The sequence below is a fragment of the Schistosoma mansoni genome, chromosome 5 (assembly GCF_000237925.1).
Source record: "Schistosoma mansoni strain Puerto Rico chromosome 5, complete genome".
Taxonomy (NCBI): Eukaryota; Metazoa; Platyhelminthes; class Trematoda; order Strigeidida; family Schistosomatidae; genus Schistosoma; species Schistosoma mansoni.
In genome coordinates, this window is record NC_031499.1 from 8,750,256 (window position 1) to 8,773,699 (window position 23,444).

At 38.3% G+C, this 23,444-nt stretch overlaps 2 protein-coding genes across 2 annotated transcripts; both read left to right on the plus strand.

The window, feature by feature from the left end:
- Positions 1–681: 681 nt before the first annotated feature.
- Positions 682–1,547, plus strand: Smp_155210 (hypothetical protein; the record flags this gene model as incomplete). The annotated part of the gene is made up of 1 exon (XM_018797816.1): positions 682–1,547. One exon carries the CDS (start codon positions 682–684, stop codon positions 1,177–1,179), a length of 498 nt encoding a protein of 165 aa, XP_018652821.1. The 3' UTR covers positions 1,180–1,547.
- A 1,182-nt stretch (positions 1,548–2,729) lies between these two features.
- Smp_210980 (putative protein phosphatase-1) lies at positions 2,730–23,277 on the plus strand (the record flags this gene model as incomplete). Its single annotated transcript, XM_018797817.1, has 6 exons — positions 2,730–2,936; positions 11,176–11,412; positions 14,390–14,878; positions 18,301–18,996; positions 22,003–22,140; positions 22,864–23,277. The coding sequence occupies 6 exons, from the start codon at positions 2,730–2,732 to the stop codon at positions 23,275–23,277; spliced, it is 2,181 nt and encodes a 726-aa protein (XP_018652822.1).
- Between the last annotated feature and the right edge of the window lie 167 nt (positions 23,278–23,444).

Genomic DNA, 23,444 nt, shown 5'->3' on the forward strand with positions numbered 1-23,444 from the left:
AACCTCAGCATTAGTTAGTCAATACTGAATATGAGCAGTATTGTGGAAACAACTCCAGGTGTAAACTGCTAGTTCTCAAATCTGCTCATTTCAGTGAAACCATGTTCGGTAAGGATAAAGCAGAACCTGGGCCACAAAATTGTGTTCCTGCATTTTTATTAACCACGCACCATGACGGCACCTGACAGAAATCCATCTGTTTCACTACACTTAAATCGATCTAAGGAACTTCCGTGTCCACAGCTTCGCAAGCATGATAACTTCCGGAATGCCCGCTCTAGCTTAGCTCCAAGATTGACTGGGATAGTCACAGTAATTGGAAACTGATGAAGGCTTACATTTTTACTTGTTGTTGGCATCGCTTATTGTATGTAATATGCATTAACTTTGTACAGGTGTTCATGAAATTGTAGAAACTTATTCCATCTGACCGTTTGAACACGTACAGTATTTGTATAGTCGTATTTAAATAGTGGCACTTCCTTGGAGCTATCACAGATTTCTTTATCTTTCGTGTTTTTTAACCTAGCTTTCAGAAATACCATGTTGGGACGTGAATTTTTCAGGTTGTTTCTCCGTCCATTACTTTATCGCATATCACGAAAATATGGAACACTCAGTATAACAACCTGTTGCTTTATGTATCCTATAAAATTGTCTCATATTTCTACTGAAACTATAATGTCAACTAATCAATACATTGAGTATCCCTTATTATCTTCATTACAATTACAAATAGACTCCACAATTAGTTTTATAAATCAACTTCTTAGAGAATACCATACAATTCTTATTAATTTAGAACACACTGCTATTCAATATGGTGAATTACAATTATCTTATATGAATTCAGATGAGGAAAATGATGAATTATTATTAGAACTACGTTCACAATGGTCTACACTTGCGCACAAACTTGATAATATCGAAATAACCATACGTTCTGCTGTAAATACTCTACAAAATTCATTGGAAACTGCATTTTTGTACGAAGAATATATTAAAACAACACCTACTAAACACAATCATTTACTCAATGAAACTTTGATATCACAAGCTGGATTAGCTTTTCATACAATAGAGAAAAAGATTGATGATCTTAAAAATAAACGAAAAGATATTGTTACATTATGGTCAACCCAGATAGCTGAGAATATTAAACGGTCTGGTAATTCGTAAATAATCTTTATTTCCATTAATTCAAACTCCCTTTGTATATTCAAAAACAGTTTTTTCTCATCTTAAATCTACCCTGGTGAAATTAGATTATTATCCAGAGTGATTAAGTTTCAGATTGTTTTCACATTATTTTTTTATGATTATGATTATTATTATCCCTGTCTCCTCTTACCCCCATCTCTGGTCTACTTGACCTTTTATTTTTATATATAAATGTTCTTAAGCATATGTGTGATCAGATTGTTTGAGATGTATTGCTCTAATATTATCATCACATAGTTCTGATAATCTACGTCTCTTCTTATTGCGCTATCGTAATTTATTTATGTTTGATTATTTTATAGAAATAAAAAAATGGACTAAATATACTTCTTTCTTTCTTTACTGATTCCTCATATTGGGTATGAATTATTTTAAACACTGTGCTGTTTAATTATTACACTGTTGTTTGAACTTTATTAGTTGTAATTAGTTGAAAGTTGTGGGTTTCTAATCTTACACTCTCAATCTAAGCATCCATTTTGTGGACAAAAATCACCCTCACAACAGAATGTCCTGAAACCTGCTTCAGCTATTTTTGGTTGGGTGTTCAACTAGTAAATGGTTCTGTATACACAGGATTTTTTATAATTATCGAAATCTTGCCCCCAAATGCCGTGGTAAGGCCGAGAGTGGGGAGAGTCCGCTCTCCCTCTCCAAGTCCTCTCACATGGCCGCGCCTATATAGCCTCTGCCAGGGAAGTCCTACTCACTGCCTTCTCGTGGAATTACTATTGTTTACGAAATTGAGAGAACGAAAAGCGAATCTCCGGCGCTTTTACCGCGTTGGTGGACACGGAAAGTCCACCTAGAGGAGTTGGGAAACCGTGATTCCAAACCAATGGTGCATATGGGCTGGCTCCAGTATCCTGAGGGAACAAATGGCATATGAATTAATCGTTGGTCACTGGCTACCATGAGACTGCATCTCCTTACAATGCTCCACTGCCTTGTGGATCAGATCTTTAGGTCAAAGGCTCCGGGTGTGGCCCCCTAAGAAAACCACCTGCCTCAGTTTGGACACCTGAGTAGTATCACAGCCCTCACACATATTAAATGAGATTTGTTTGGCGCATATATACCTGGTGCTTCCTTGTACCAATATTTATGTGTTTAAATAAAACAGAATAAAATAAATGTTACTAAATTCTAGTTTCGACCAATACTTTCTGTAGATTTTTTGGTGTGAATATTACACTTTTAAAATCTATTGTGATAATCTTATGATTTTTCTCTTTTGAACATAATGGTGTTAGTTACGAAAATAGTATGATTCTTAAGATGACGATCATTTGTTCGGTGTCCGTAATAATTCTCACAGTTTGTTCAGTTTAGGCTTCTTTTTGTCTACTTATTATTAGATTTCTATGATACAACTCGAAGCACTACCAAAGACACAACAAAATCATCTTCAATGGGATGAAGGTATTTTGAACAAAATTAAATCTAGTGTTGATGATTTATATGCGTTGAAAAATAAATTTTTGAATGAATGGGCTGATAAATTTGGTATGTTAAACGATTCAGCAAGTGAAGTTTGGATGAAAGCTGATAATATTCATTCAATGATTATGGAGTCTTGTGAATTGAATAAAAATAAGAATGAGATAACACAATCAAAATTTGAAGATACAGTATCCATATTCAAAGAATATGAGTCAGCTTTTATGCATGCACCTGTACTAGACAAGGCGGAATTCTGTTATCAGTACGGTAAAGTGAGTTTGTGTCCTAAATGATGTGATAATATTCTTTCAGTGATGACAATCTATTCTATAAAACTCGTAAAATCGTTATATTGAGGCGATCCACACATACACATGTGACCACGGAGATTGGTCTAAATTCAGTCCTGGATATCGGCAACGGGATTATTTAAACCCTTAGTAATAATGACATAAAAATCATACCTGTTGAACAAGTTGGTTGCTGTTTTGGTTCACCAGCTCAACGGATAACGTGTTAGGCGTTTAAATTGAAAGATGTTAGGTTTGAGTCTCCATTAAAATATTGATACTGGGATATGGCTGGTACATTCAGCTATGATGATTCCCATATATGATAAAACACGCGTCTTTAATTCCACCGCTAACCACAATTCATCTATTCTATGAAACTAGATAGGATAAATAAAATATGATTGCACACGTATATTGGGTTCAATAAACAAAGGCAAAGGAAGGGCAATACCGTTAAAAGAAGTATTGACTATAACCTAAAGTAGCATACTGAGGATTGTGTCGAGCATTCTTAGATCTATCTGCATTAAACTTACAGAAGTGTCAGGTTGATTATTCCATATATATATATATATATAAATTTCTTCTACCCACTTAATAACTATACTAAATGCCATACTCATTGAATGGATTGTCGGTGATAGTGACTTAGCAAACGTAGTAAACAATACTCTAGTGTTGGAAACTACTAGCATTGAAGTAATACTATGAGTAGGGTCACAGACGAGAAACCATTTAACTGATTAATTCTATATGAGATTTCTGCCCGCAAATGCCCTGGCACGGCCGAGAGTGGGGAGAGTCAGCTCTCCCTCTCCAAGTCCTCTCACATGGCCACGCGTATATAGCATCTGCCACACAAGTCCTACTCACTGCCTTCTCGTGGCATTACTGTTGTTTACGAAATGAACGAGACGAAAAGCGAATGTAAGGCGCTTTAACCGGGTTTGTGGATGTGGAGTGTCCACCTAGGGGAGTTGGAAAACCCTGATTCCAAACCAATGATGCATATGGGCTCCAGTATCCTGAAGGAACAAATGACGTATGAACGTATTGTTGGTCACCGGCTACCATGGGAATGCATCTCCTCACGATGCTCCACTGCCTTGTGGACTAGACCTTCAGGTCGAAGGCTCCGGGTGTGGTCCCCTAAGAAAATCACCTGCTTCAGTTTGGGCACCTGAGCAGTATCACAGCCCTCACACAAATCGAATGAGATTTGTGCGGCGCATATTTATCTGGTGCTTTTTGTACCAATATTTATGTGTTTAAATAAAATAAAAATAAAAATTTCTGTTTCACCGTCGTTGATCGGATGATCCATTCTACTATTAGTAACTATTCAATTTAAGTTAAAAATTGTCAGTACATTGCAATATCGAGGCGATTTGTTCAGAATACGCATCTGCCAATAATGATAATTAAATCGTTTACCAGGTACTGCCCAACCGTAGCTGTTATCTCGACATAGTGGTTGGGCTTACTTTTCGTGATGACTCGATCGAGTTTTATTGTCTGAAACACATGTTCTTCTAGGTCCTGCCGTGCCAGGTAGGTCGGTTAGACTAGAAGCAGCAACTTCAGGTCACATAGCGAAATTGTACTTCTGACTATAGAGGAGTGTGACATCAGTAAAATGCCTCTCTTGGGAAACCAGCATCTGCAGTGATGCTGTCTTTCGACAACGGAAGAAACGGATTAGTAAAGGTCGACCCTAAGAATATCACAGCTCACCCTACCCCACAGATTTCCGTCACCCCCGGTAGTGAAGTGCGGAGCTAACACATCAAAAACTTCCCACGACCGCCTTCAAGCAGTTATCCCTTGAATTCTGTAGTCACGCGCTGAAGTTCATTGGATTAATTAGTTTGATTTTGTTCGTCACTGTAATGGTGCTATAAAAATTTAATTGCTAGCGTGTGTATTGATCATATACAGAACTAATTGTTCTGATTAAAACGGCATGGCTGTTTTTTATTAAGCTGAGAAATCTGAATGTAAAGTTTCCTTACTAATATGTAGTTTTGATAGAACATTGAGAAGACGGAGCTGATCTGATCTCATTATTCTGTCAAAATGTATGCAATGGACTAATTTATTTAACAGGTAGTTGTTCTAATCAGTGGTTACATTAATGACAGTTCTTAATCACTAGATTTAAAGACTTTTTGCTTTAGAGACTGCTGAAATGGAAGATAGTCATTCAGTCAGTCAGTCACTTGTTAGCAACGTAGAACTTAGGACATATTTGTCAGTTCAAGTTATCAGAGCATTTCAGCACAATAAGAGATGGTAATATCAATATTATTACCAAAGTGGTAGAAGTAGGCATGGTATCAGTGATAGTAAAACTAACTGGATATAGTTCACAAAGAATGAATCCATGGAATGATAATTATAAAGTAACCTTAAAACTCAAAAATCTAATGAAAGATAGACAATGAATAGATCTACGCCATTGTAACTGATTCTGAGACATTTTCTCCAATATCTCCAAATATTGCTAGTTTGGACCTATCGACAATGCTCAGAATAACAACCAATCACTTCATGGACTGTTGTCACGTTTTGATTTGACCGTTTCTAACCTTCTTTCGAATTAGTACTCCTCTGCTCCTACCAACATCGGTCGTTGAGGTGTTTGTGCGGCAGTTGGTGATACGTAATACACAGTTTATCTACCTTAATCTATGAATATTTACAACCTCAGCCGACAGTATATGTCATGAATTAAGTCCAACCTGACAATCTCCGCTTCACCTGTTGCGTCATTATGAACGATTTTGGGCTATGTTATCTAGAGCATCTAACTATGGGTCGTGACAATCGCATGCATCCTAACCAGGTAGTTTGCATCTATCTACATGTCTCAATCCAACAGTCGCTGTCTTTATGGACTGATGCAACACCTTGACTCAGCTTACTCCTAGCTTTCTTCCAGATGACATCGCCTGTTAAGGTAGGCGGTGGTTGGTTGCTTCATGGTTTCGTCTTTTCTTGTGTTAGTATATAGATTGTGACAACAACATTTACATTCTTTCTTCTCAGGTTTCACACCGATTAAAAATGAAATAATCATTGATAACTTTTCTTACGTTCATTAAAGTTTATCGGCTAAATACGCTATCGTATAACAGACTGACCATAAACCATATCTCATTTTATGTTGACTAATAGTTTTCTACTCTACCATCTGAAATTTTGGAAAGCAGGCCGATTTGAACCAGTGAAATGTTCATGCTTTTTTGTTCATATTATTTATTCATACGATTTAATTATTCAATATATATATTTATTAACTCAGTTCCATAGTAACATTGCAATTGAAGAATACTCTAAATCTAGCACAATTTCACAAATTCAAATCCTTATATTATTTGTCAAATTGGTAACAACCTAGTAATAGTTCATTTGTATTGGCTGTTTGAGTCTTCCCACTGATATTTAGGACCTCAATTGATTGGTCTCTTTTTGGCATGTATGCATCTTGTGCGGATTACCTTGACTGATCAGTTGCAGTTCTAAACGTCTATCCGAAGATTCAAAAAACTAATACAAATGAACTAAACTTTGCACAAGACGGTGGCTATCTGAACTCGGTAGCTAAGTGTTTAACTGAACGGCATTGGAAGCGAACGATGTTGGCCTTGACTTCCAGAATGAACATCAACTCTGGGATTCAGGTACGTCCAGCTGACGAGTTCCAACCAAGACGAAATGTTCGTCATGGATTTCACTACTAGCCACCATCCATCTCTGTTTGTAGCCTAGTCAGTCAGTCAGTTACAACGTAGAACTTCGTACGTACGTACATCAGTTCGAGTTGCCATACCACATTAGCACAGAGATGAAGTTGTCGATTCGAATCCCATAGTAGTAGAACTAGCAAGAGTATAAACCTTAATCCGAAAGATTAGGGTTTGAAGAAATTATCGAAGGAGTATAGTACAGTGAAATAAATTTGGAAAGAGAAAAAGATAGGGACATGAGGAATTCAGAAGATTAGAAGTTGGTAGAACACAAAGAGTGTATGCACCTTCGCCATTGCAAACGATTTTGAGCCATGTCATTCAAGGTCTCTAACTATCAATTGCTATCATCTCGCGAATCCCAACCAGGTAGTCTACACCTACCAACACGGCCCAGTCCACTTGTCAGCGACTTCATGGATTTATGCCATGTTTTGGTCTGGCCACCCCTAGCTTTCTTCCAACCTACTCCTACACCATAAAGCATTGCACGTTGGGGCAGTTGGTGGTTGGGCATACGTAACACATGTCCCATCCATCTCAACTGATGAAGTTTCACTACTTCATCAATCGATTTGCCATCATTACTTAGTACCCATTTCCTAACATCTGCATTACTTACCCGGTGGTCCAAGGATATACGAGCAATGCGTCGAAGACACCTATGATCGAATACTAGTAGCCTACGAATATCCTCTACTCTTATCGGCCATGTTTCACTGCCATAAAGTAGGACAGAACGAACTGCTGCACAGTAAACCCGTCCTTTTGTTGCTAGACGGATATCTCGCCTACGCCATAAATGGCGCAAGTTGGCGAAAGCTAGACGAGCCTTCTGTATCCGTGCTGAGATTTCGTCACACACCAGACCACAAGGGCTGATGAGACTCCCAAGATAAGTGAAGCTGTCAACACGCTCAACTACTTTACTCCCTATCATTAGTTCACGTGTCGATGCAACCCAATCCTGAAGTAACATTTTGCACTTTGAGGGAGAGAATCGCATCCCGAACATGCCTGCATTGTTGCTTATAGTGGTCAGAAGACTCTGCATTTTGTCAGCGTCTTCACCGAATAAAACTATGTCGTCGGCGTATTCTAAGTCAACAAGTGAATCTCTCGGTAAAAGTTCAACTCCTGGAGATTGAGATGATGAAAGTGATATCTCTAAAAGCATGTCAACGACAAAGTTAAACAAGAATGGGGAGAGTGGACAGCCCTGACGAACACCACTTGAGGTAACCAATTCTGATGACAGTTCGCCATAGGCTCTAACTCGACCAGTTGTGTTCGAGTAAAGAGCCTTTATGAGGTTAATGTACTTCTTTGGTACTCCTTTCACTGACAAACACTGCCATAGAACCTCACGATCAACGGAGTCAAATGCCGCCTTAAGGTCAAGAAATACTACTATTGTGGGACGTCTGAATGTATGTCTATGTTCTAGGACCTGACGTAGAGTGAATATCTGGTCTATGCAACCACGTCCAGGTCGAAAACCAGCCTGGTTTTCTCTAGTCTGCTCTTCACGAGCTTTGGTTAGGCGCCTAAGTATTATTGAAGCTAATATTTTAGACACTATATTAGTCAAACTGATCTCTCTGTGATTGTCACAGGAGGACTTTTGTCCTTTCTTATAGACTGGGACAATCAGTGATTGGGACCAGTCAGATGGAATTACGTCCAGTTCCCAGATTCTACCTAAGACCTCAGTCAATCTCGTTGCTAGTACTGGACCACCATCCTCAAAAATCTCAGGGGTAAACCTGTCAGGGCCTGCGGCTCTCCCTCGCTTTAGATTTCCTATAGCTTTTTCAACCTCGTAGAGAGTTGGAGGACTTACCTCAATTTGCCATTCAGGACGACTGGGGATCGTGGGTAACTGAAGTGTGGCTGAAGGCCAGTTGAACTGATCCCTAAAGTGTTCTGCCCATCGATCCAATCTCCTAGATTGAGAATGAATGATATGCCCATCTTTGTCTGAGATAGTTTCGTTAATAGTTGGGTTCCTAATGCCGGTTTCTTTAATAAGTCTGAATAGCTGTCTGCTGTTACCTATTGCCGCTGCATTTTCCATCTCTCTTGCTTTCGCTACCCACCACTGTTCACGATCATTGCGTTGGCTTCTTATTAGCATTCGCTTAAGCTGACTCCGCTCTTCGTTATGTTGAGAGCCAGGTTGGATGAGTTTTCAAGCATCTATCAGTGTGGTAGATGCTGCCGAGATCCATTGTTTCTCCCTGACCTTATGACTTACCTTACTAGCAGATATCACTGCTGTTTCCACAGCTTTACGGATGTCATTCCACGCTGCTTCGGGGTGGGCACAACTTACATGTCTGTCTAACTGTTTTTCCAGTTGTTCCTGAAATATATTCTTAGCTTGCTTATCATTAAGTAGAACCCTTAGAGGTTTCCCTGCAGTGTCTTTCCTACGTCCAGTAAGACGCAGACAGATACGTGCTCGCACTAGAGCATGATCTGAGTCTAAACATGTGCTCCAGAATGAGCGACAGTCTTCTATCGAGCCCCTCCACCGGTGGTTGATAGCGATGTGATTTAATTGGGTCCAACGTTGGGACGAATTCGGGGGTCGCCATGTCAAAAGATGTTTTTCCTTATGCTTAAAGTTAGTATTTGCAAGAAATAGGCGGTTATCTGAGCACAGCTGCAACAGACGGTCGCCATTATCTGTCCTTTTAGCCACGACACCATAAGATCCACCCAGGTGTCTTTCCCTTTCACTTAGTTTACCTACTTGAGCATTAAAGTCACCAGCCACTATTACTACATCAGAACGCCTAGCTTTTCGGAGAAGGTCAGAAAGTTTCCTGTAAAACTCATCTTTTATATCGTTTGAGCTGCAGTCAGTGGGAGAGTAGGCAGAGACGACGAAGAGGCAACGACGAGTTTCCCTATCTTTCCGAGTCCTTACTGATCCGTTTAGTCGGGCAGCGCATAGACGACTGTCTACTGGGATCCAGTCTAAAAGAGCTAGTTCTGCCCTAGGACTTAATGCTATACCTACGCCAGCGAGGCCACGGGAAGCAGCATCAGGGCCTCCAGATACACGAAGCGTGTATCGAGATGGTTCTTTATTTTGATTAAGTGAGGTCAAATGAATGACACTACTCGGATCTTGTATGCGCGTTTCGGAGACGCAGCACACATCGATGGTGTGAGATTCTAGAGTCCTAGCTAAGGAAGTTTGTTGTCCTATTTGGCACAATGTTCGGACATTAAAAGTTCCTATATGTAGTTTAGAGCGTGATTTCAGGAGACTAGGAATAACGTTCCGTGTACTTGAATCGTTTTCCCTAGCGGTGCGAGGTGATAAAAGGACGTGGGAAGGGTTAGTTGTGGAGATAACAGAGTTATTAGGTGTAGGAAGGATTTGAAAGTGACCAACTTGGTCTCGTGTGCAGTTACGGGTATGAGGGCAGTTATCACTTCCCGGTTGCCCACGCCGTGGAGGGGTATTTCTTGAGGGACCTGAAAAAGAAGTCGGATTAGTGTTGGTCTTAACAACCTGGGAGCGAGACCGCAGTGCCCAAGGGACAACTGCTTGAGGCCGGTCACGCACGTCCTTTTTGTGGGGGATTCTTGACGTGTTATCTCCGTTCTTCAAAGAACCTTACCGCCGGAGACGGAAATCCGTGGGATAAGGCGAGGTGTGCATTTTTAGGGTCGACGTTTTCTAACCCCACCCCTCCTTGTGGGAAGGCAGCATCTCTGTCATGCTGGTTGTCTGAAGGAAACACCTTACTGCCGTCACACCTCTGTACAGTCAGCAGTACGACTTCGCCTTCGGACCTTGGGATTGCTGCTTTTAGTCTTACCGCTCTTCAACCGACCTGTCTGGCATGGTAGGACCTCGAGGAACGATTGTTCCAGCCAGTATAGCTCGATTGGTTCATCACGATAGGCAAGCCCAACCACCACGTCAAAGTAGCAACAACGGTAGGGTTTGTAGCCTAGTAATAGTAACGTCATAATTTAAAACGCAAAGTCACAGTTAATTTTGATTCTTGTTAAGAATAGGCTTAATATTGAATATTGAAATACTTTTAGATTATTAGAATGAATAGAATGCCAATAGATAGATAAACGCGATGATACTAATTGGGGAAGTGATAACTACTTATACGACCGGATAGTTAACTCATACTCGCAAATAAACTGATATCGAAGCAAGACTATTAGTTAGTAGAATAAAATAATATGCTTACATAAAAAAATCATGCGATTAAATGTCATGAAGGTTTGGATAATACAAATTTTTTGCAGGTCGTTCATTCTTCAATCAATTAGGATTTAAATGTATTAGGTGTAATTCTTACCATGTCACTTTATAGTGTCTAGCTCATGAGTAACGTGTGGATAACATTGATTTTATGTCACCTAATTTCTAATCCTGTTTTTTAAGCATTTCCTTTCTTTTTTTTATAATAAAACACGTATGTACTTAGGCTTTCAATGCGATTGATTCAGATTTGTATGCTGGTAGCAGTAGTAGTAGTCTTCATGCTATGACTGGTCATGATGATGATAATGATTTCACAAGTCCAGCAGTTCATTGGTTAACTAAAGCATTAAAATTTAATCCACAACATTTAGAAGCATGGTGTGAATTAGGTGATTCATGTTGGCGACAAGGTGATCCTTGCCAAGCTGCAGATCATTTTAGACAAGCATTAAAAATAGACGTACGTTTTATGTACTGTTGGTAAAGTTACTTTAATATACGTTGATTTTTCATTGAAATTTATGTACTACTGCGCGTACATTTTTTTAGTGTGTACTAGACAATTAACTTGTTAGTATACAGTTTGATCTAAGCTATAAAACTCAACAATCTCCACAAATCCCTTGCATAAATCATGCTGCTCAATAGTGACTGATTTCAAGACGTAATTCTCATAGTCGTAGTGAGAAGCCGTGGACAAGAGTTCACTTATATAGAGTGTAAGGTAGTTACCCATTAACTGGTCTGGGAGATGAGCAATATCGTGAGTTGAATGGAGTCACCCGAGTAAACAAACCACTAGATGCCTCATTTTTTTTACAAATAAAATGATCTCCTTGAGACCTTAAGGTCCAGACTTCGATCCTCAGTGGTATGTTCATGGTTATTTTTGAAGAGATTGTACCAACTAGGACGAGATATCGACCAATAATTCCTGGTTTTCAATGGCTGTCTGACTAAGTTTAGTTCATGTTCTAAACCATGAAGTAGTTTGTTGTTAGCATACTTTTGTTACAATAGATTAGTAATGGTTAAAACACCCCGATTTTAACCTGTACATCACAAGTTTGAATAATATCACTAGTAATAATAATATGTTTTTATTTATTCATTTAAACACATAAATATTGGTGCAAAGGGGCACCAGATAGATATGCACCACACAAATCTCATTCGATTTGTGTGAGGGCTGTGATACTACTCTCAGGCCTAGACCGAAGTAGGTTCTTTTCTTAGAGGGCCACACCCTGAGCCTTCGACATAAAGGTCTGATCCACAAGTCAGTGGAGCAACGTACGGAAATGCATTCCAATGGTAGCCGGTGACCAACAATTGATTCATACGCCATTTGTTCCCTTAGGATCCTGGAGCCCATGTGCACCATTGGTTTGGAGTCAGGGTTTTCCAACTCCCCTAGGTGGACTTTCCATGTCCACCAACCCAGTTAAAGCGCCGGACATTCGCTTTTCGTCCTCTCAATTTCGTAAACAACAATAATTCCACGAGAAGGCAGTGAGTAGGACTTGTGTGGCAGAGGCTATATATGCGTGACCACGTGAGAGTATTTGTAGAGGGAGAGCTGACTCTCCCCACTGTCTGCCGTACCAGGGCATTTGGGGGCGTAATAATAATAATAAGAAGAAGAATAGGAATAACGAAGGAGACCCATGGTATCACTGAAAAGGAATTCAGTGAATCAAAGTTTCTCTTCGACGATTTCATTTGCTTAAGCTGTACAATCGTATTTGTAGTTAATTTTATTTGTTAAGACAGTACTCTGTAGTAAAATAGAATAGTGTTGAATAATTAAATTGTGTGTGAAGAACAGATATCAAAGGGAAGATGGATAGTGGCTAGCAGTATGCACATATGCCAATTAGAGACTGACCAGTTGCAGTCCTAACAAATCGATGGGAAGATTCAAACAAACAATACTGAATGAATTTAGATATCAAAGGGAGTTATGTAATAATCGCCCAGTTCTTAATAGCTATCAAGTGGACAGTTATCTCCGTCTTAGCACTTCTCACTAGCCTATTATTAACTAACTCCCTCGATATCTGTTTTTCTTTTCGTAAACAATTCATGACAGGATACCATTTCAAGTTTTTTTTAATTATTCAACACTATTCTATTTTACTACAGACTACTGTTTTAACAAATAAAATTAACTACAAATACTGATTGCACATCTTAAGCAAATGAAATCGTCGAAGAGAAAACTTGATTCGCTTAATTCTTTTTCAGTGACACAATGGGTCTCCTTCGTTATTATTATTAGTAGTAGTATGAGTATTAGTATTATTCAAACTTGTGACCTACAAGCTACAATCAGGGTGTTTTAACGTATCGGCCGTCTATGAACAGAACAGAACAGAGGAGGATTTTGTCTTTGAAGAATATACAATCAAATCAGTCGTCTTATTTAATCTGAAATAAAACTCCACACTTAATGCACCATCATATTTTTTCATATTTATATTTCTTATATACAGATATTAATACATTTCAACTACATATTTATCTATCTATATCTAGTTATGAGAAGATTTTGTTGATCTGGAAATGTTGCCGCAAAGCTGAAGAGGTAATGACTTGACTTTGATCACACACACATACACGATCTTTCTGTGTGAATCGATTTTGTTGTGCTAGCTCTGTAATGTTTTAGACCTAACAGCCAACAAAGCCATAAATCCACGGGACAGGAAATGATGTGATATGTCTCAAATGCCCCGGTACACCTGAGGGTAGTAGGATCCACCATCCCTCTCGAAATGTTGGCACATAGCCACTGTCAGGAAGTCCAACTTACCACCTTTTTGTGGTGAGGTTTTGTTTACAAAATTGGGTGAACGAAAAGCGAATATCCGACACTTAAACCACGTTGGTAGGTACGGAGGGTCCACCTAAATGAGTTTAAAAACCATGGTCTCAAACCTATGGTTCACATAGGTTTCAGGATCCTGAAGGAACAAAGAGCGTATAAACCTAATCTTAGTTACCGGCCGCCATGGACCACATTTCTTAACGCTGTTTTACTACCTCGTGGGTTAGAGCCCTATGTCAAAGACTTAGGGAGTAGCCCCATAAGAAAACCACCTGCTTCAGTTTGAGCAACTGAATAGCTCTCACAAAAATTTTGTACGCCCCATATCTATTTTGGTGCCTCTTTGTACCAACATTTATGTGTTTAAATAAATAGATGATAGTTTCATGATCGATGTTTTTTAATCGCGCTTTTTGTCTTTGAGAAGAGGCAGTATTATTCACTGGGTTGTTCAATGTTCCTTTTGGGTGTTAATGTTTTCCAATATGATTATAACATTTGGAGTCACAAGAATTACATTAAAAAAGCTTGAATACTAGTTTAAATGATTTATATCCTTGTTCAGTTAGTAAATTATTTAATGAATATTTCTTTTTGTTATCTCTAGCCAAAACATGTAAAGGCACTTTGTAATTTGTCAATGGTATTACGTCAGCCACCTAATACTACTACTAATATTAGCGAGAATATCGATAATATATCATCATATGAAGCTGATAAAAGTAAATCTCTATCCTCCTCCTCCCCATCATCATCACCAACGTCAGATACAACGATGAAATGTTCCATTTTTCATCAATCTGTTAATTTAGCTCATAAAGCAGTTAGTCAACAGCCTACAAATGGTTATGCATGGTCTGTATTAGGCAATGCATTACTTACCTTATTTTTTAAAAGTTTTAGTTCAACTACCACATCAACTACTGTTTCATCATCTGATCAAAATTCATCAATCAATAAATCTCCACTGATCTCATCATCACCACAACTTATTATGACACGATGCATTGCTGCATATGCACAAGCTGTCAAAGATCGTTCAATTGCATTAGAGCCAAATTTTCATTACAATCGTGGTTTAGCTTGGCATTATCAGGTAGGAGCAAATAAATTAGCTGTCCTTTTTTCTCTGTTTTCTTTTTTCTATCATTTATTTTTTATTTTATTTAAACACATAAATATTGGTACAAGGAAGCACCAGATACATATGCACCACACAAATCTCATTCGATTTGTGTGAGGGCTGTGATACTGCTCAGGTGTCCAAACTGAAGCAGGTGATTTTCTTAGGGGACCACACCCGGAGCCTTCGACCTGAAGGTCTAGTCCACAAGGCAGTGGAGCATCGTGAGGAGATGCATTCCCATGGTAGCCGGTGACCAACAATACGTTCATACGTCATTTGTTCCTTCAGGATACTGGAGCCCATATGCATCATTGGTTTGGAATCAGGGTTTTCCAACTCCCCTAGGTGGACACTCCACATCCACAAACCCGGTTAAAGCGCCTTACATTCGCTTTTCGTCTCGTTCATTTCGTAAACAACAGTAATGCCACGAGAAGGCAGTGAGTAGGACTTGTGTGGCAGATGCTATATACGCGTGACCACGTGAGAGTATTTGTAGAGGGAGAGCTGACCCTCCCCACTGTCTGCCGTACCAGGGCATTTGGGGACTTTTTTCTATCAGACGATATGAGATTTTGTTTCTGTCAATTAAGTGATGTATGTGTTTTAATTGAAATTGGTTTAGGATGCGTTGTCTTACCGTGTATTTGTTTATTACTGGGTTGTATGGGTAGTCACAATATGTGTTTGTGTGTGTGTGTTTTGGACTGTTGAATATAATACTAGTGAATCAGTAATTCAGCTCTCGATCTATCTACCGACATTCATATAATGTTATTGTTACTAGTATTTATGCAATAGAGCACAACTCTATCACCCTATATACGATTAAGTACAGTGCTGTTAAAAGTTACATTTAATTCTACTGTGTCAGATGATTAGAGTGAATGCAGAACACAGACTGATTTTAAAACTATTATGGTTTTTCTCCTTTACCCTTAACGGTAAATTTTAATAATACGACTATAAATATTAGAAAAAAAGGATAGTGATTGGTTTAAGTGTAATCGAAATAAATTACCTCTGGTTGTTATTACATTTGAAATTGAATCTAAACTAATAACAACATGTTTACATAGTGTTGTTTACTTGTATCTCCTCATTGTTATTTAGGACTGCAATTGATCAGTCTCCTGTTGGCATATGTGCATCCTCTGTGGGCTGCTTCGATATTGCTTTATGAGCAAAGATGGATAGTGGCTAGCAGTGGAATCCAGGACGCGCGTTTCGTTCTATTTGGGACTCGTCAGCTGGATAGGTTCGAGTCCCAGAGTGAACATCAACTCTGAGATGCAGGTGCATCCAGTTGACGAGTCCCAAATAGGACGAAACGCGCGTCTTGGATTCCACTGCTAGCCACTACCCATCTTTGCTTATAATGACAACATGATTACTAGAGTTCATTGTTATTAAAAAAGGTAATCATTAGACACATTATTGGTTTTTATATCCATCTTTAAACAACTATAGTAACTAATTATATCATTTTAAAAGTAATAATACTATTGGATAACAGGTTCAAGGAGTACAAGATTGAGGGTGGGGGAAGCGATGGAAAATTATTTTTATAATACATATGCGGGTGTAAATAATAAATATAAACCACAGTTGGTTTTTGGCGTTATTCCAAAATGTAAATATGATTATTTTCTAATGGTAAAATACAAAAATACCGCAATCCACTTTAATTGGTAGCTGTAAGCTTTAAATTTAAATCACATAGATAGTAGCATACTTGGCAAAGTGAAGTATTGTTATATTGTAGAATGAATGACAATGAGTAATTACTAATCTCTTGTAATGAGAAAGGCTACTAATAATGTAGTAAGCGTCGCCTCCGTACCCCAAAATGCCCTGGTACGGCCGAGAGTGGGGAGAATCCGCTCTCACTCTCCAAATGCTCTCACATGGCTACGCGTATATAGCCTCTGCCACACAAGTCCTACTCACTGCCTTCTCGTGGCATTACTGTTGTTTACAAAATTGAGAGGACGAAAAGCGAATGTCTGGTGCTTTAACTGGGTTGGTGGACAAGACGAGTCCACCTAGGGGAGTTGGAAAACCCTGATTCCAAACCAATGGTGTACATGGGCTCCAGTATCCTGAAGGAACAAATGACGTATTAATCAATTGTTGATCACCGGCTGCCATGGGAATGCATCTCCTCACGATGCTCCAATGCCTTGTGGATCAGATCTTTAGGTCAAAGGCTCGGGGTGTGTCCCCCTAAGAAAACCACCTGCTTCAGTTCGGGCACCTGGGCAGTATCTGAGCCCTCACACAAATCGAATGAGATTTGTGTGGTGCATATGTATCTGGTGCTTCCTTGTACCAATATTTATGTGTTTAAATAAATAAATAAATAAACACTACTATCTATAAATACCCATATTTTTCTGTACATTTTTTATTCCTATCCAACAATCACTTCTAATTTCTTCTGTCTTCTGATTTGCGACTGTGAGGAGTTCTATACGTTCGAGTGCCCTTTAGTTTTATATCATATTCTGCGTTAATCAAGTGTAGAACGTAATAAAGTAGTGCAAAGGAACAAAACAAGAATATCTAGTACGATCAAAAAACAGGTCTAACCAATTCATTGTCATGTCATTTCGATCAAGGTGATTTATGTGAGATATTCTTATGTATTAGTGTGTGTGTGTGTTAATTGATTGAAAATGTAACATTTGTTGTCTGAAAGGATAGAATTGAATTTGTATGTATAATAAATGAGATGTGAATAGAATCATACATGGTAGCTCGGATAGAGATGGTCTAAGTCGGATGGATATTAAGGCCTTCTTTTTTATTGAGGGTAGTAGGATTTAGCAGTATATGAAAAGCCTCAGCTACTCGCCTTCATCTGTAGTTGGAAAAGCTTTTTTGTATTATTTTGATATTTTTAATATCAACTTGATAGTTATTAAAAATGGCATTCACTGCTATTATCGATCTAATTTGGAGTCGTTTAATTTCTACAGGACTATTATGTGGTTTTTTCGCTCGAGGCAAGACTTCATGTGAATGACTCTTCAATGTAGAAGGGATCATAATCGACACACCCTAATTTGTATACGCAATTCTTATTCTTTATACGAACTAAAGCATTTTGAAGAGTAATATTGTTGAAAATGGCGGATTGGGAAGGAATTCATGAAGATCAAAAGTAAGATAAAGAATAAGTCCACCCCCCACCATTATGATTAATTCTGGACCCTAACCAGTTGGTCTATATCTACCAACGCAGCTCACATCAAATGACTTGTATACCGACTACGATCAATCTGAGATGAATACAACTTATATTAAAAAATTTTCACTGAAATATTCATTTAATTGATATGTTATGTTCTCGGTTTCAATTCTCTCTCTCTTTGTCCTACATTTCATAGGATTTATTTGGACAAACATTGAAATGTTGGCTACAGGCTCTTTGCTTAGATCCAGAATGGCCTGCTCCACAATATGGTATTAAACGTATTATTAAATTTATCATGGAATGGCATAAATTAATGAAACAATTCCACAAAAAACAATCAATTCATATTCACTTTACAGAAATCGAATCAAATCAAATAGAATCATCATATGGCACATTAAAGACAAGTCCCATTAATCACGAATCATCAGTTGATACACAACAAATGATTAATGAAGATGAGTTTATTTCACCACTTAGTCCGTTGAAGAAATTGATAGTGACAACTGTGCTTGAAAGTAGCAATACAATAAATCCTGATTCGTCTACCAGTAATAATAATAGTAATAATGATGTTGTCCTCGATCAATCAGATATAAGTCAAAACGCATTATCATTGAATCCTAAAGAGATATCAGCATTAAATCGTCTATTAGGACCTTATTGTCCATTTTCTGATAATGATAAAAATAAATCTGGATCAAATTTTCAAACAAAACGGAGTAGTACTGGTAGTAAGAAGAAAAAACAATTGAAAGCTTCTAAATATAGTAGTAACAACAATAATAGTAACGACACTTTAACCGATTCATCAAAGACTAATGACAATCCGTTAAATTCATTGGTTAATTCACATTGTTTACAGTTCACCCCATTCAATAATTTACAAGTAATTATTCAAGTTATTGTTGTTATTATTTTTAACTTGTTTATGTAAAACAATTTTGGCGAAAGAATGCTTTATTGATTTGACCCTAAGGGGAACTCTTGTGGTGATCTTTGAGAGTGTCGTCTGATTTTAGCCAGTCAGAATGCAGCTGGTATAAATGAATAATTTATTACATATTAACCGAAAAGTGGGTTAGAGTAAAGGCTTGCAGTTCGTTCCGTCTTAGTATGGGATTCCTCAACAGTCTCACACTAGGACGAAACGGTTATCCAGTGCTTCCAGGTTTTCAATGGTGGTCTAACATTGATCGTTTCATGATCTCAATTAGAAATTGAAAACCCTCACCCTAATTTCTAGCTTTAAATCTTAATTTCTCATACTGCTTTACAACCCTCCCTTGACCCTAGTTTGTGGGGGAATTTTCTCAAGGTTACTTTAGTGTCGGCTTACAGGTCGTCTACAAATTATAATATCACTATAAAATTGATGAGGTTATATGGTGTAGTATAGTAAAAGCCAGAAAATCAATAAAAGTTATCACCCTCCTGACTTTTAACAAAACTATAGACCAACAAGATGGCGGCAAAAATGAGTTCAAGGATTGTGTATTATTCGTTTATCAAATATTTGCCGGTTTTTTAAAAATAAATATTCAAAACCACACTAATCAGTCTTTATATACATATGTCTTTATCACTAAGAAGAACTCAGGCTTTTACCCTAATTCATATTCCACATAATTTTTCCCGTCTTCCGATTGGTTGGTACATTTTTGATTTTGGTAATCCTTTGCCTCTCAAGGTCATGTTTTGTGACGATATACATATTTATAGGAGTTACCTAACTACAATTTGTTGTTCTTTGAATATCAATTTTATTGCGCACGGCTACTTTCTTCTTGTGTTTCATCGTTTGAAAACATAAATATTCGTACAACGGGGCTCCAGATATATATGCGCCACACAATCGTGTGAGGGCTGTGATACTGCACAGGTGACCAAACTGAAGCAGGTGGTATTCTTAGGGGACCACACCCGGAGCCTTCCACCTAAATATCTGATCCATAAGGCATTGGAGCATCGTGAGGAGATGCAGTCCAGTGACCGACGATTGGTTCATACGCTATTTGTTCACTCAGGATACTGGAGCCCATGTGCACCATTGGTTTTGAATCAAGTATTTCCAACTCCCCTAGGTGGACGCGCCGTGTCCACCAACCCGTTTAAATCGCCGGACATTCGCTTTTCGTCCTCTCAATTTCGTAAACAACAGTAATGCCACGAGAAGGCAGTGAGTAGGACTTGTGTGGCAGAGGCTATATACGCGTAGCCATGTGAGAGGATTTGGAGAGGGAGAGCGGACTCTCCCTACTCTCGGCTATACCAGAGCATTTGGGGGCCAGCAGTTACCGTAGTCTGAACTAAACAAATCGCAAAATATTAGGACTCCTTTAGCGAATAACCCATTACTGTGTTTCAGACATGAATCAATAACAGAATGGCTAATATTTTGTTATTGTGACTCATAAAACTTTGATTTCCAAACTGAGTAATTGAACACTTGCAATTTGATTATATACTGAGCGATAATATGAAGTGATAATAAGTAATGTTTTGCTATATTTTATGTTGTTTCTCTAAAAATATATCTCTTTTTGGATCAGTATCAGCACTAAATTAACTTCTATGAACCCGGTGTTCATCTTGTTGTGCTAACGACGTATGGCAACATAGACCGATGCATATATGTGCCTGGTCCTACGTTGTAGCTGACTGACAGCATCAGCACTAAGATGTGTACATCTCTGCAGTTTGTCTTCTTACAAAATGAAACTAATTCGTGACACAACTCATTATTTATGTCAGTCAGTCAGTTATATAAAATGTAGAACCTGATAAATGTGTGCACCAGTTCAAATTGTGATGCCTCATTAGCATAGTAAGATGAATTTGTCAAAGCAAATCCCAGAGTAGTGGAGGTAATTGAGAAGATTAGGCATTAAGGATACGATTAGAGAATAAAATATGGATTGATAGATTGAGAAAGTATCTTTGTACAAGGTTATTTAAAAATTTAGGATTAAAAGAAAAGCAAAGAATAAATGCACCTTCTGCGTCATTACGAATGATTTGCAGCCATGTCACCTGAATTCTTTATTCATTGGTTACGATCATCACTTGGATCGCAACCAAATAGTCTGCACTTATCTACATGAATCATTTCGCTAGTAACTTTTTTATGGATTGTTACCACGTCTTTATTTGACCTGCTCCTAGCTTTCTTCCAGCATATTCCTACACCAGTCATCATCTCACATCGAGATGGTGACAGTGATCTTGAGTGCTGTTAGAGGTATGGGGGCAGTTATCACTTCCTGGTTGCCCATACCATGGAAGGGTTCTTCTAAAGGTACCTGAAAAGGAAATTGGGTTAGAAGTGGTCTTAATGACCTGAGAGCGTGACCGCAGTACCCAAGGGCAACTGCTTGAGGTCGGTCACACACGACCTTTTGTGAGTAGTTTTTGTGTTAGCTCCGTTCTTTAAAGGACCTTACCGCCGGAGACGGAAATCCGTGGGATAAGGCGAGGTGTGCATTTTCAGGGTCAATCTTTTCTAATCCCATCCCTCCTTGTGGGAAGGCAGCATCGCTGTTATGCTGGTTGTCTGAAGGAAACAGCTTACTACCGTCTCACTTCTGTACAGTCAACGGTACGACGTCGCCTTCGGATCTTGGTTTTGCTGCTTTTAGTCTTACCGCTATTCAACCGACCTGTCTGGCATGGTAGGACCTTAAGGAATGATTGCTCCAGCCAGTATAGCTCGATTGGTTAACCACGTCAAGGTAGCAGCAACGGTCGGGCGAGATGTTGACTGCGCATACACAGTCATTTCAATTGATAACGTCGTTCATACAATTTCATTACGTTCAACATTTTGTTTATTTTAGTTACATTAATTTTTTTTAATTAAAAAGAACCACTTGTTTGTTTCGTTTTGCTTTTTTAGGTAGGATTAAACAAGAACACCGTATGCATTGGACGTGTATTTGCTGAATTACCTAATGATTCTGATTTAGCATTAAATTTACTTTTAATCGATCCATACGGTACCCCATTTGCTGTACGATTGTATAATGTTGGAAAGGTTAGTATGTTGTTTTTTTATGAGATAAAAAAGGGAATAATTAGTAATACAAACGATGATTAAGGTTGGATTGTGTTAGCTAATACTGGAATTCAAGATACATATTTCCTCTTACCTAGGATCCGTCAGCTGTATTGTATTTATATCTCATTATGTTGATATTCACATTGAGACTTACACCCATACTTTCTTGCTTCTAACGCTGGCTTGTTATCCACTGAACTATTGAGTCTAACCAGTATGTATTCTATTTGTAAGGGACTTTTGTTTGTGACCAGAAACGGCGGTATAAAGACAATTCCCTTATGATTTACACATGTCACTACAGACTGAATATATACAAAAAATAGAACCATTGACCAACTGACTCAATCATACATTAAAATAGAGCCAAGCTTGTTTTAAGAGCTGTTGGTGGTTGTCAATTTCCGCTCGCCCACACTGGATGCCTATTTCCTGAAGTACCCAAAATCGAGACTGGGTTTGGGATGGTCTTACAAATTCGTAAGTGTGGCCCTAGAATCAAGGGGGGACTGCTCAAAGCCTTTTACACTCGTTGTTTTTTGTCACTAGTTTAAAATGTGTTGGCTCAGGACCGGAAACCGTAGGGCAAGATTAGGTGTGTTTTTTAAGCCTGTTAAATAACATTTTTACTATTGCTAAGTAAATTCTATCCATCCAATGTGTTACACCTTGCTTTTCCCCCTACAATTTTAATTTCAGGGTGTTGGACCAACTCGGAAAGATATCATTGCTATACCTCACCCATTTGTTGAAGAAATTTTAATTGAAGGCTTCGTATTACATGCATGTTTAAATGCATTGTCAATTATAGACAATCAATATCTATCTGATATGATAGAGAAATTTTCATACCTTCGTACATCTACAGCGACGACTACTACTACTGATAACGAAGTAAGTAGTAATGGTAGTAGCAGTGCTAACTGTACAAAATCTGAATCAAATACTCAATCTTCTAATGATGAAACTACTATTAATCTACCTAATCAATTAATGAATCTTCATATGCGTGTCATACGTGTTCCATTGCCAAATTTTCTTGTAGTTAATGGTCAAACAGTTGGATCTAGTTGGACGGCTGTACCTGTTTTAAAAAATATTTTTTTTGCCTGAATAAGATTAATAGTTTGTATCGGCCTTGTTTATCACTGATTACTTTTCTGGATTTATTACGTAACTGTGTTGGGTTTTTTTTGTGTGTGTGGTTTTGTCAAATCTTTCATGTTGAATTAATCATTTTTGTATGAGTGGACTATAGTGTGAATGTGTGTGTACATAGT